Source organism: Phocoena sinus, chromosome 15, assembly GCF_008692025.1.
Source record: "Phocoena sinus isolate mPhoSin1 chromosome 15, mPhoSin1.pri, whole genome shotgun sequence".
Taxonomy (NCBI): domain Eukaryota; kingdom Metazoa; phylum Chordata; class Mammalia; order Artiodactyla; family Phocoenidae; genus Phocoena; species Phocoena sinus.
This window is the reverse complement of record NC_045777.1, coordinates 30,366,805-30,379,566: the sequence shown is the minus strand read 5'-3', so window position 1 is coordinate 30,379,566 and position 12,762 is coordinate 30,366,805. Positions and strand designations below refer to the sequence as shown.

The 12,762-nt window shown below is 56.2% G+C and overlaps 1 protein-coding gene across 2 annotated transcripts; it reads right to left on the bottom strand.

Annotated features, from left to right (window-relative positions):
* Positions 1-1,752: 1,752 nt before the first annotated feature.
* CDC25B (cell division cycle 25B) lies at positions 1,753-11,189 on the bottom strand. 2 transcript variants are annotated; one of them, XM_032605355.1, is made up of 16 exons: positions 10,787-11,189; positions 9,879-9,985; positions 9,208-9,259; positions 7,522-7,563; positions 7,301-7,337; positions 6,925-7,047; positions 6,689-6,811; positions 6,364-6,498; positions 5,816-5,896; positions 5,518-5,697; positions 5,234-5,329; positions 4,657-4,719; positions 4,417-4,515; positions 4,072-4,205; positions 3,233-3,344; positions 1,761-3,070 (listed from the first exon to the last, which is right to left on the bottom strand). In XM_032605355.1, exons 1-16 carry the CDS (start codon positions 10,984-10,986, stop codon positions 2,930-2,932), a joined length of 1,725 nt encoding a protein of 574 aa, XP_032461246.1. In that variant the 5' UTR covers positions 10,987-11,189; the 3' UTR covers positions 1,761-2,929. The 2 variants fall into 2 exon arrangements, with proteins under 2 accessions (XP_032461247.1, XP_032461246.1); XM_032605356.1 differs by lacking the exon at positions 9,879-9,985 and having other exon boundaries at positions 1,753-3,070; positions 10,787-11,151.
* Between the last annotated feature and the right edge of the window lie 1,573 nt (positions 11,190-12,762).

The window sequence follows — 12,762 nt, the reverse complement described above, 5'->3', positions numbered from 1 at the left end:
AGGCGAACCCTGGCGCCCCCTCTACCGGACCCAGGCCTGCACCTCCCTCAAGGTAGATGTCAGCGCCAGGGCCTTCTCTCAGGGAAGAGTTTCATCCTCACTTGACCAGGGTTCCTTACCTTCCTCTTTCTTCTGTTTCCCCTGCAAAATGAGCTGAATACTGACCTGGTGTGCATAGAAGACACTAGGTAAAAGTGTCGGGGCAGATGTGGCTGCAGCTGTCAGCACCTGGCACAGTCTGGGCGGTGTTAGACGCTCAGCACCCATCACTTTCTCCTCCCCATGTGGCCTGATCCAGATGGACAGAGTGGTAAGAGGACTCTCAGAGCAGAAGCCAGGCAGCCTAGCCCCACCACCTTGGCTCTCTGGGCCAGAGGTAGGAGGTGAGTGGGAGAGTCCTGGGCAGCTGTAATACCTGCTCTGCTTGTATCTGTTGTGTAACCTGGGGTAAGTGAGTGCCCTCTGAGCATCCAGCTGCCTTCCTCCTCATAAAACCAGACCACTTGAGCCCTCAGGGTGGTACAGGCAAGTCTCAGCATAACCATGCCCAGGGCTCACTCTCTCCCCTCCCTCTACTTCTCCCTCTTTCTCAGGCGTCTGCACAGATATTTTCCTTTATCTGGGGCAAATCCTCACCCAAATAAAGCTGGCCTTGGTGACAGCTGCCTGCTCAGTGGAGGGGGCTTCTGGAGACTTCCAAAGTTCCTCTTCCTGAGTAGAAGTCCAACCCCCAAGATACCGGCCCTCCCACAGGTTGTGCCCTTGCAGGGGGCTCTAGACCAGGAGTGAAGACCAAGCCTTGGAGCATAAGAAACTTGTGGTGGGCAGGGGGACAAGCTAGAGACCAGGTAAGTGTCCTTTAGACCCAGCCTGGGAATCTCAAGTCCCTTCTTATTGCTCTGGCAAGAAATAGCCTGTTTTCCCATCTGCAAAATGGAGCAAATAATCATGGCAAGGTAGATGAACTTTGACAGAAAGCAGTAATGACACCTGACATGTTCTGTGTGCACTCTGTATCAGGCAGCGTCTTAGTTGTACATTTGCAAAGGATTCCCTACAATCACAGCTCATATTTGAGGGGGAGAGTTATTTGCTGTGGTATTCCGAGAGGATTTCCTGACACACCCAGGTTTGGTCTGGGACTGGTTCTCCCAGATTGGCCCTTTCCCACTCTCTTGATCTTGAACTTGGCACCTCCTAGGTGGTGGAACCTCTGCTGGGTGCTGGGGATACTGAAAGGAAAGTCATGTCCCTGATAGGGCAGGGAGCCTTCTGGGAGGAATTAACATTTGAAACCAAATCTTAAAAGAGGAAAAGCAGATTGGGGAGAGCATTCCTGAGGATAACACAGCAGATGCAAAGACAAGGAAATGTAACAGCAACTCTGTTGCTGGGATTTGATTCAGCAAGAGGTGAGGAATGAGGCTGGGGAGGGCCTAGGTCCTAAAGGGCTATGAGACTTTTAAGTTTATCTGAGGGCAATGGTGAGCCACTGACAGTTCTAGAGGAGAGAACTGATGGCATCACTCTTGCCTTTTTGGTGCAGAATTTAGGAAGGGTGAGCCCAGAAGTGCTTGAGCAGCCAGATGAGGGAAATGGGGAGGCTGAATCCAAAATCTTGGCAAGACTTGGGAAGAGGGTAAGAGGCCACCTTCCCAGGAGTCTTCCAGCCTCAACCTGCTGACTTGCCCCTGCCACATTCCACCATCAGTGTCTGCCGCAGTCTTGTCAAGGGCTCCACAGGACACATGCTGCCTTACTCAACTTGCTCAGTGCTTTATTGAACCAAGACCCTACCAGATGACTCATCAGGGCCTTCAAAAGCCCTGCCCATTTCCTGAGATTCAGAATCCAGAGGTGGCTGGCCTTGGTTTAGCTGCTTCCATGACATTTCCTTTTGAATATCTCCAAACCTTAAAGTGTAAAGATTTTGTCCACACAGATACATGTATACTCCTGCTGCAGGCTGTCATCATCACTGAGACACTTTCAACTCAGCGGTTTGTAGACAAGGCATTGTGCATCCATGGCCATCCATCCATCCACTCTTCCATTCGTCCATCTGTCCATCCACGACAAGACAGCAGCAAGTTCTGACATGGTTCAGGCCCCAGGGTTCACAGCAGTGAGGGCTGGGCTTCCAGTGGGCTCAGGATGCAGGCCTTAGCCCTCACCCAAGGGCCTCCGCAGATAATAACATCCCTTTCTGAGGCAACAGAAGCCAGGGCCAAGTGGGTTATGAAAGTTTGAGTCTTTAACCCCAACTGGACGGGGGAACCTAAACCTTAGCCTGTGACTATCCTGAGATGGGCAAAAAAAAAAAAAAAAGACAAATCAAGCCTACAGATAACACTGAAACAGGAAAGAGTAAGAGCTCATGTCCGTGCTGGAGGTGTTCATATGGAGGGACAGGAAAGAGGAAAAGAGAAAGGGGAACATGGCGCACACACTCAGGAGTGCTGTCGAGGGCCTGGGGCACAGTGCTGAATCCTAGGGCAGCGAAGAGTACAGCTGTGGCCCATCCTAGGGGGCTGTAGCTTTCTCTCAGCCTCATACATACAGACAAAGCCCCTAGAAAAAAGGGGGCTTTTCTGAATACAGGAAGACAAAGGGTTAACCCAAACAATAAAGAAAAAAAAAACGAAAAGGCTCCTGCTACACACAAAATACTTCCTTTGAACTAGACTTAATCCAATCTCACTAAGTCAGCAGGCTGGGCTCTTCCAGGGGTGCCAGGGGTGGGGGCGTGGGTGTCACCAGGATATGGAGTATGACTGGAGTGAGACAGGGGATCAGCACTGGGGTGAACAGACAGGACACCCTCACCGTCTTTCACCCAGACAGCAGACCCTCAGCCCTGTAAGCCACCGGGCAGCTGACGCCCAGGCTGCACAAAGCAAGAAAGGCGGGTGGGACAGTTGCCAGCACTTCACTGGTCCTGCAGGCGGCTGCAGAGCTCCCGCCGGCTCCGCTCGCCAGCCCAGCTGCGCGTCTTGAGGCGGAAGGTCTTCAGCTCATCCTTGAAGGCCTCATGGTTCATGGGCCGGTAGTCTTGAGGCTCACAAAAGGTCTAGGGCAGGATGGGATGGGTTGATCAATACGGGGAAATGGGCAACTTCGGTGGGGTGACCCAGTCCTCCCTACTCCTTCTCCTAGGGCTACCGCCTGGCCGAGCCCTTTCCCTGTAGCCCAGCCCTCCCACGGAGACTATGGCTACCCCCACCCATGGTACCGGGTGCTGTGGGAAGAACTCCTTGTAGCCGCCTTTGAGGATATACATCTCAGGATAGTAGAGGCTGGGGTAGTCATTGGAGGCTCTGTCCCGTTCCCGGATGAAACGGCACCTGCGACAAGCAGGGGTGTGGGGTTCAGAGCTGGGCGTGCAGTGGGTGTACATCAGGGGACCTAGTCCCCGCGCCCACTCCTTTGAGGGCCTTGGGGAACCACAGAAGGCTTGAGTGGAGGAATGTCAGCCACAAGAACACTTTGAGATCAGTCTGGCTAACTGGGTACAGAAGAGGTTGGGGAGATAGAAGGAACGAAGCAAATCAAGGGGGTTCTGTGTCCAGAAGACAGTTGCTCAATCTCTGTCAGAGACATTTCTCCTGGGCTGAGAAAGGGGAGGCAGAAAGGAAAGAAGTGGACAAAGTTCAAGAGGTAGATTCAGAAGGTCTAGACAAGGCTTGGTGAGGAGGAGGTGGAGAGAGGAAAGGACGATTGAACTCTGGAAGGGTCAGTGTCACTGAGGACTGGGACAGGGCCCTTGGACTTTAAGGACACTGATGGAGACTGATGGAGAATTAGGTTTTGGGGAGGGGGGCGGCAAGGGACAGAGGGTAGATGGGAGGCCTGTTGGGAAGGACAGTGAGAGGGAGACAGGAGGAGGGTGCCATGCACAGGGAAGAGGGGATGAGGTCTGCTCCAAGGTATCACGTGAGACAACAGGTCTAGGCCCAGATGGGGCCATGGCTGGGCTTGGGCCTCTTGGCCATTGGATGGCTCTAGCACCCACAATCCCGGGCAAGGAAGGTCAGGAGCAGCACTAGCTGGCTGGGCGGAGCTGGGACTCACATGCGGGGCCCCCTCTCAGATGAAAATTCACAGTGGAAAACGAGGATGATTCTCTTGTCCAGGCTACAGGGTGTGATGGGGCTCTGTAGCAGGAAGGTCTCAGCATCCCTTTCCAGAGGCAGGTTCACAGCAGTCTGCCAAAGGAGCCAGAGGTCAGGCCACAGCCCTAGGCCTGGGTAGGAGACCCTGCCCTATGCGGTCCCCATCTTTCAGATGAGTGACCCCACCTCCTGAGGGGCAGAATCCCATGAGAGGGTGCACCCACCCCCTACTGATTCATCCTCCGGGCAGAGGAAGGATAGAACTGGGTGAGTCTTCAGGGCCTCTCCCGTCACCCTGCCTCACCTTGATGTGCCCGCCTTCATACTCGTAGGGGTATCTGCAGTCCACAATCACAAACCTCTCCACGATGTTGCTGAACTTGCCTGTCAGCAGGGCCACCATCTGTAGGAGGCCACGGAGGTGGGTTCCAGCAGTTCAGGCGGGCAGGCAGGGGCTGACCCATGCGCGTAGCCTGACCCCAGGGGAGGTTAACAGGCAAACAGAAGTCCCAAATGCACCAGAAAATAGCTCATGCCTGCATACCGTTTCTGGTGAGATGTACTTGAGGTCTTGGTGCTTTCCATCCACAGTCTGTAGGAGGAAGGCCTGAAGGGAAGAGAAGAGAGAGGGGAGAGAGAAAGTGAGATTGGTAAGATGGAAAAGATGGAGTTTTTTCCCAAGCCCAAAGGCCACACCTGCTTTGACCTTCAAATTCAGCTCTGGTTCCCATAGCAACCAAGAGGGGCCTCTAGGGTCTGATCCCCAGGGAACAACCTTCCAAGGGGAAATGAAGATGGGGAGAAGAGATGAACCCCCATGCCTCCTGCCCCCATGTATTGCCAAGCAAGCCCCAGGATGAGGCCCAAAGAAGCTCCAAGCAAGATGTTATAGTTTGGAAATGTTTTCCAAGGTTGAGACACCACTGACGCCCTGTACAGATTTAGGTACAGTCGGGATATCAAGGAGAGTGAGAGAGAGGAGTCTAGATGAGAATAAAGGATAAGATGCAAAGGACAAAGCGAGGGGCCTCTGGGGAGAGAGGGAGTTGCTGAAGCAGCTGCTGGGCTCAGGGGCCAGTCAGTAAGGGATCGAGCCTCCTGAGGGATCCCACTGCTAGTACCTTGGAGTAATCCCCGATCAGTTCTCGGTGGTCACTGTCCAGGATGTTCTCAATCTCGTCATGACACAAGGACTTTGAGCGGAGAACGCGGGCTTTCTGTGAGGCAGGTGGCAGCCAGGGTCAGGGGTGAGGCTGCCCCTCAGTGCCCCGTCTGGCTAGGACCCCCCTTCCCCGTACCCTGTCCTCTGCCACAAACCCGGCTGAGAAGGACTTGCTGGGTGGACTTGGAGGGTGGCAGCTCAGCCCTGCCAAGCCCAGTCCCACCCTAGAAGGAGGGCACTCACGGGTTCCTCAGCCTCCCGCTGCTCCTCCTCTGGAGGGGTCACGCTCCTTCTCCGCTTGCTCTGTATGGGCAGGTCCCTGTCCTGGGGCCGCTCCAGCCTCTTGAGGATGGGCCGGATCACGCTGCAGGGCATGGACGGAGAGCGGAAGAGCCGCTGGCACTTGCTGTACATGATGAGGTCCTGGCAGAGGTGGCAGGTCCGGGGTCAGAGTTTCCAGCCCCTGCTCTCCACCCCAAATCCTACCTGGAGGGTAGGGCCCCACCCCTCCAAATTCGGAGGGGCCTCTCCAGAGGCTCACCTGCTCCTCTTCCTTTTCTGAGGTCTTGACCAGTGGGGCACTAATGAGGCTCTCCATGCCTGGGGGGACTACATCATCCTCCTGAGGCCGAATCAGCAAGGATATGGTTACATTCGCAGCAAAGGTCCAACCTCTAAGGCCCCGAGTCCTCCAGGATAGGCTTCCCAGTTCTCCCAGCAAACTTCAGGCCAGCAGCCCTCCCTGACCCTGCTCACACCTCCCTCGCTTTGCCCGAGCACATGGCAGCCCCCCAGAACTAGAAAGCTGCAGGGCCCCACTCGCTGCAGGGGCTTGCATAGAACTGTGAGAAGTGTGGCCATGCAGGAGGACCAGGCTTCCCTCTGTCCTGCCCATCTGCCCTTCACTGCAGCACCAGCCACCTCCTCTCCTCTGATTGGCCAGAGGTCAAGCTGTGACTCAGTTACCTCCAATTCTTCTTCTGACACTGAAGTGAGGTCATAGTCTTGCTGTAGGAGCTCAGAGCTCTCCCCTTTTCTGAGATCCCAAGGAGGAAGAGGTAGGGGGCTTGACAGGGCAAGGCTGTTCACCTTTAAGTCACTCTCCAGGATATCCACGAATCCATCATCTTCCTCGGCAGCCCCCCTGGCTGGGGTCAGGGAGAAGCAGCATTGGGCCAGGGGAGTCAGTTCCTCCACTTCCATCTTCCGCTCAGGGGCGAGACACTGTGTGGGTGACGAGTAGACACAGACGACTCAGGGGTGGGGCCCTGAGGCAGTCCCCACCCCAAACTTTCTGAGAAAAGTTTCCCAGCGCCTCAGGGCTCAGGATCACCCTCAAGTCCCCCAGGCTGCCTTCACAGGCACCTGCCCCACGTGCATGCCTGCCCTGCATGGGTCAGCTCTCCTGATATACCATCAGGTCGGGAGCCGAGCTTGGCCTCTGGGCAAAGGCTTCTCTGCGGCTGGCCCACTCTGCCAGGGCATGGGTGTGGCTGGGATGTGTGGGCTTCCCCGGCATCTTGAAGACAAATCCATCCTGTGGGCAATACAGGGAGAGGAGGGGGGGTGCGTGATCAAATGCCAGAGAACCATCCCAGCAAGCCCCCTCTCTCCCTGGAGTGCTCCCACTCTGGCCTTCTGGAAGCGCACATTCTCTTTGTCCTCCCTAGAGCTGTGGGCAGCTCGGCCACATGCTTCACTCTTCCTCCAGGTGTCAGGCGCTTGGGAGTTGGTGATGTTCCGTAGCACAGGGCTGTGGCCCAGAAGCCTCCCCTAGAGAGCCAGGAGGGCAGCAGGTACAGAAGGCTGCATTCCTCTGGTGCCAGCCCAGGCCCTACCTTCTCCCATTCCTCTTCCAACTCCCCCAGCTCCCCTGTCCACCTCCAAAGCCCCAGCTCCCAGAGCCAGACCAGGGACACCCAACCGATTCAAGTCCACCCTCTGGGAACCAACCACAGTCCCTCCTGCCCCTCCACAATCCTGGCCAGCAAGCCCGAGCCTCCTGATGGGCCTCAAGGACACTCACCGGCAAGGACTGGAAGCGTCGGATAGAAAACTGCTCACTGCAGAAGGAAACAGGGACACCTCAGGGCTGAAGAGTTGGGCCGTGACAGAGAGCATGCAGGGTCCCCCTCCACCACAGAGCCCTGTGCACCCCTTTGGGAGGACCTGGGAAAGCACCCTCCCTGGGCCTACTCCACCCACACGGGGCAGGGGAGCCTGTGTGAGGAAGGTCCGAGCACTTACTTTCGAATAACTCGGCTGGCTGTCTGGATGGCCTGTTCAAATCTAGGAGAGAGAAGGGTCCCATGCAACCCAGCTCCCCTCACAACCCATCGCCCACCCCCAGCATTACGTTTTTAGTCCACAAGGGCCAGGGCCAGGGTTCAGGCCAGGGGAAAGAGGGAAGGAAGAATGCAGACTATCAGGGGGCCCAGGTGTAGGGGAAGGGGAGATGAGAGGCAGCCTGGGATTTTAAAGGCTGCCGTGAATGAAGGAGGCCTGGAGAATGGCAGTGACAGAGACAGCTGGGGTAGGTTGCAGGGTGGCTGAGGAGTTACCAAGGCAACAACAGTCTCACCAGCCTGCCCACAGGCCTTCCACCTGTATGCAAATCACCTCAGCAGGGCCATATGGCTGCCAGGAAAGGCATCCATCCATCCTATGATGACAGGCCTTGTCCTGACAATGTGGATATCTCCAGGGCCTGGATGCCAGAAAGGCTGGGCTTCCCTCCCTTGTGTGGGACTGTCCTGGATCCTCCAGGACAGGGGCCTGGTTCAGTCTGCTGTACCAGACGCCCTAGCGACAAATGTGCAGGGTCACAACCTCTCCTCCCTCCTGTGGAATTTTCCAGGACCCAGACTCTGTCCTACCCCCTCCTCCTGCCTTAGAAGAGGCCAGCAGGCAAAGAATTCCAACAGATGTTCCTTCTGAGGCTAGCTATGTTACCAGAGACCACCTGCCAGGCGGGGCTTTTGTGTGTCTATGTGTATACACACACACACACACACACACACACACACACACACTTCTTTCTGTGTAATCATCAAAGCAGGTGCAGTGTGTGGGGGGGAACTGAGGGCTAAAGTGTCAGGGGGATGCCCCTGCCCCGAGTAGGGGGGTGGCTGTGCCCAGCCAACCTGGCACCAGGATGACCAATTTAATTGGCTTGGTTTTCAGTCTGCACCTGGGCCCTGGGGGTAAAGCAGGGACGGTTCTGTGTTACCATCAAAACCCAACGTGCAGTCCCCACACCACCACCCAATGCTCTCCCCATTTCCTGTTTATGAACAAACCTGCAGCCCAGCCCAGTCTGATCAAAGGCAATGGGAGGAAAGACAGTCACTGCCCTAAACCCAAAGCCACAGTCCCTTAGCCCAGGCCACGGATGCCCAGCTGTTCCCAGTAATGCCTGACAGCTGCTCTCCCTGCTGGGGCATGATCAGCTGGATGGGAACAGCTGTGCTCTGGAAGGTACTACTCATGCCCCACAACCAAGCAGCAGGGAACTATGCTGAGCAGAGCCCACCAACTTCTCTACCCCCCCTCACAAAAGGCCTGGTCCAGGGGTTGGCCAGAGGGGCAAATGTCACTGAAACCAGAGGTTACTGATAGGATGGCCAAGGGCCAAACCAGCTTGCAGCAACTGTTTTGTTTGGCCTAAAGTAAATTAAAAACTTTGAATTAGTTGGACCATATTTTCCTACCACCCCGGCCCTGAACCCACTCTAAGCTGCTCCCATGAGAGCAGACCCTTCCATGAGACAAAGAGCAGAATTCTAGGACATGGGAAGGTCAGTTAGTGCCCCCATTGGGGATCCAGAGAGGTCTGTTTGCTCTCCCAGGATTCCCAGTGAGTTTAGGGTAGAACTGAGATTCCCCAGGGCAGGTTCCCCGTCCTTGGTAGTGTGGTCCCTCTTCTCTACTCACGTCTGCTCCACCACCTGGGGGTCCATAGGGCTGGGAGAGTCCATGCACAGACCTGAGGACAGAGTGCATTGGTTTGAAAGTGGTGGCATTTCCTGCACACTTTCCCCCACCATGTCCCAACCCTATTCAGAAAAGGGAAAAAAGCCTGTTGTTATTTTAGGTCTTGACATATTAAAAAATGAAACAAAACCCACCCATGGACCCCAAGGGCTGACACACTGCCAAATCACACAGGGCTCCACTCCCTGTTTACTATGGAAACTCCTCCCTGTAGCCTTTAAACCAGAACTCTGCTAAGCATTTTTCTAGAACTGGTTTAAAATAATCTGTTCTAGAAGAGACAATGGCTTTTTAAAGGAAAAAGTTAAAGCTGAAGGCAAGTGAATGTTATAAAATGACAGACTTTCAGCCCTAATGCCTCCCAGGTGGGGCTGTGGTTCAGGACTTTGGCGCCTGGTTTTAAATAGGTAAGATCTCATCTCCCGCAGAGGACCCCACCCAACACCCACCTTGCCCAGCCAGTCTGTGCTGGGCGTGGTAAGCCCCACCAGAAGTGGGCAGAGGGAGGCTGCTGGGCCCACCAGGTTGTGGTAAGGATGTTAGTCTGATCAGTAGTGAAGTGGGGAGGCTAAGGCAGCCCCCCAAACTCCCCTGGCACCCCTGGGCCTCACCTGCATCAGAAGATTCAGAGGACTCAGACGACAGGGAGGATTCAGACGCCCGACGGGACAGGGATAGGCATGTGAGCAGGCTGCCTACCTGACTCTTTGGGGTCTCGCTGGGAAGGGAGCAGGGACCCAGGGAAGGAGAAAGGTAAATATGGGGCTCAAGGGCTGGCCGGCCCATGTTCCCACCAGCCACCCACCTCTGAAGGGCCCATCCAGCCTCTGCACTGTCCCAGGGAGGTGACGGCATCAAGGGCCTACCCTCTTCTCAGGCCTTCTACAGAGACTCTAAGTGTCTTCTCTTTGTTGATTGATTTAACGTTCTCCTGGGTGCAGGGGAAGGTGAACCCGGAGCAAGAGCAAGGAGGTAGGCTGGAGGAGGTGGGCTGGGATCATGCTGGGGGATTGTGGGGCAGCAGACAGCCTTGGAGGGCCTTCCCCTAAACTCTTCAGGCCCCTACCCATCCACAAGCCTTTCTGGAGGAATGGCCAAGACTTTGGTCTTTATTGCTCCAAGGACAACCCAGGCTGGAGCTGCAGGCTTGCTCAGGGAGCAGGACCAGAGTTTAACCCCTTAATCCCAGGAAAGAACTGGGGTTGGAGGGAACAGGGCCACCCTCAAGTTCCCCCTCCAGACTCAGAATCCCCTGCCTGGGGCAAAATGGTGGAGATTTAGGCTCAGATTAGGAAGGCAGCATGGTGGAGGTAGGGAAGAGGGTCTCCAGAGGCTTGTGCGGGCCAAGAACAAGTCACCTGGAGGGTGTGAACAGCACAGCCCTAGTCCTGGGCCCCTGAAGCAGTCTCTGTTCCGGATGCCTCCCCATTTGGCACCCAGGCAGGGCTCCCAAGAGGCCTGGGGCTAAATCCTAATGCGGGCCTCTCACCCCACATCCAGTATCCTTGGGGCGCCCTACCTGCCGAGCCCGGCGAGGTCGTGCATGGTCTGGGTGAGGGTGGTGACCGGCGAGGAAGCGGCGGCGCGCTTCGGAGACCCCAGGAGGCCATGAGCCCCCAGCCGGAGGCCCGGGAGGTGGCCGGGACGCTGGGCGCCACCGCGCACGCCGGCCGGACTGAGAGTCGAGGCTGCCGCGGGCTCCGGCTGGGGCAGCTCCATCTCGGTGGGGCGGGAGGGCTGGGCGAAGGGCGACCCACAGACGCCGGGCACAGCTGGCCGGGACGAGGTACGGAGCCGGCCCGGGGTCGAGGGGGGAGGGAGGGAGGAAGGAAGAGCAACGGGGCCGGAGCGAGGGAGGAGAGGGAAGCGGGGAGGGTGGGGAAGGGAGGAGGGACGCAGGGACCAGCCACCAGCCCGGGAAGCCTCTGGCAGAAGCTGCCACCTCCACCTCCTTATATATTCGAAAAATAACAGCGGCCGCGCCGCCGAACGCCACCAATGGGGGTGCGGGTTAGAAGAGAGGCGGGACCGAGGGCGGAGCCCGTGTGGTGGAAGGCGCGGAGGCTGGACCAGCTGGGCCTCGCCCAGTTCCAGGCTTTGGGTGGGGTGGAGGAATTAGGGTTTCTCTTACACCCCTCGCACTCCCTCCCAGCTACGGTTCGAGGAGCCTGGCTTCCCAAATTCCGCTTCTCAGTATGTGGTTTGGAGCTACACCCCCGCCCCCGCAGCGAAGAGGGTGTGTAGAGGGCCTCCAGCGAAGAGGGCCTCAGAGGATGCAACAACCCCCCAGGGTGGCCTTAGAGGGACCCCCGCCGTTTAACATCACTCACAAGCACCGGTTGGCATCTTGAGAGCCTCCATTCCCGGAGTCTGCAGAATACAGCTGTGCGGTGCGGTCTGTTTTCTCCATTCCACTTTACAGACGGGGACAATGAGGCGTAGAGAAGTTCATTAACTCGTTCAAGGTCACATGGTTGTGCAGATGGTGGAGCTGAGATTCACCCCAGGTGCCTCTACTCCCACAGCTTCCCTGACCCTGCAACTGGCAGCTCAGAGCGGCCCCAAAGCGTAATTCCCACGGGGAGCCCCCAGTGCAGGAGGTGGACCCGCGGTGGGGGCTGACACGTAACTGATGGGTGCTTCCATGGCCTCTGATTAGATGTGATGCCAAGGGATCCAGTTTTCTCCCGCAGCCCCAGAGGAGGCTCTAATGGTTGGTCTAGCCATGAGTTTTGGCCGTAAGGGCCAAATAGGGTGTCAGCAACCTCAGAACCCAGTTATGGAATTATCTCATGCCCACTGACGGTTTGGCTAATGTGTTGCCAACGTTTAATTGGTGTTTCTTTAATCAGGGAGGCTGAATTTGTCACTAGTTTTAACTGAACATCTTCTAATTATCTGATCACCTCCTAGGGAGCCATCTTTCCTGGACCGTGGTGGGAAGACTGAACCCAAAAGCGAGTGGGTGGTAAGCTACTCTTGCACCCCATCTCCCCCGGGGGAGAGGTGCTCTCCGGCTTGTCAGGTCGCAGCTCAGGAATGCTGGAGCCACGGCCTTGAGTCCCTTCCCCTGCAGCCCCAATCCTTCAGGCCAAGGAGCAGTGGGTGGGGGTGGCAGAAGGGAGGGCATGGCAGTAGGGGGTTGGGTGGGCCAGGAGACATGTGGAGGAAGGGAATGGAAAGACCCCAATCCCATCTGAGAGGGGTGAGGAGGGTGGGGACGTGACAAAAGTATGTCTCCCACCCCACCCAAATCTTCAGGGCCCCTCCCCAGAGGCAGTCACTACTATAATTTGTTGCATATTCTTCTGGAGTCAGTCTAAACAGTCCTAGCTAATAGAAACACAATGGGAGGCACAAATACGAGCCACATATGTAATTTAAAATTTTCTAGTAACTGCATTTAAAAAAGTGAAAAAAAGGATTTCCCTGGTGGTGCAGTGGTTAAGAATCCGCCTGCCAAGGCAGGGGACACGGGTTTGAGCCCTAGTCCAG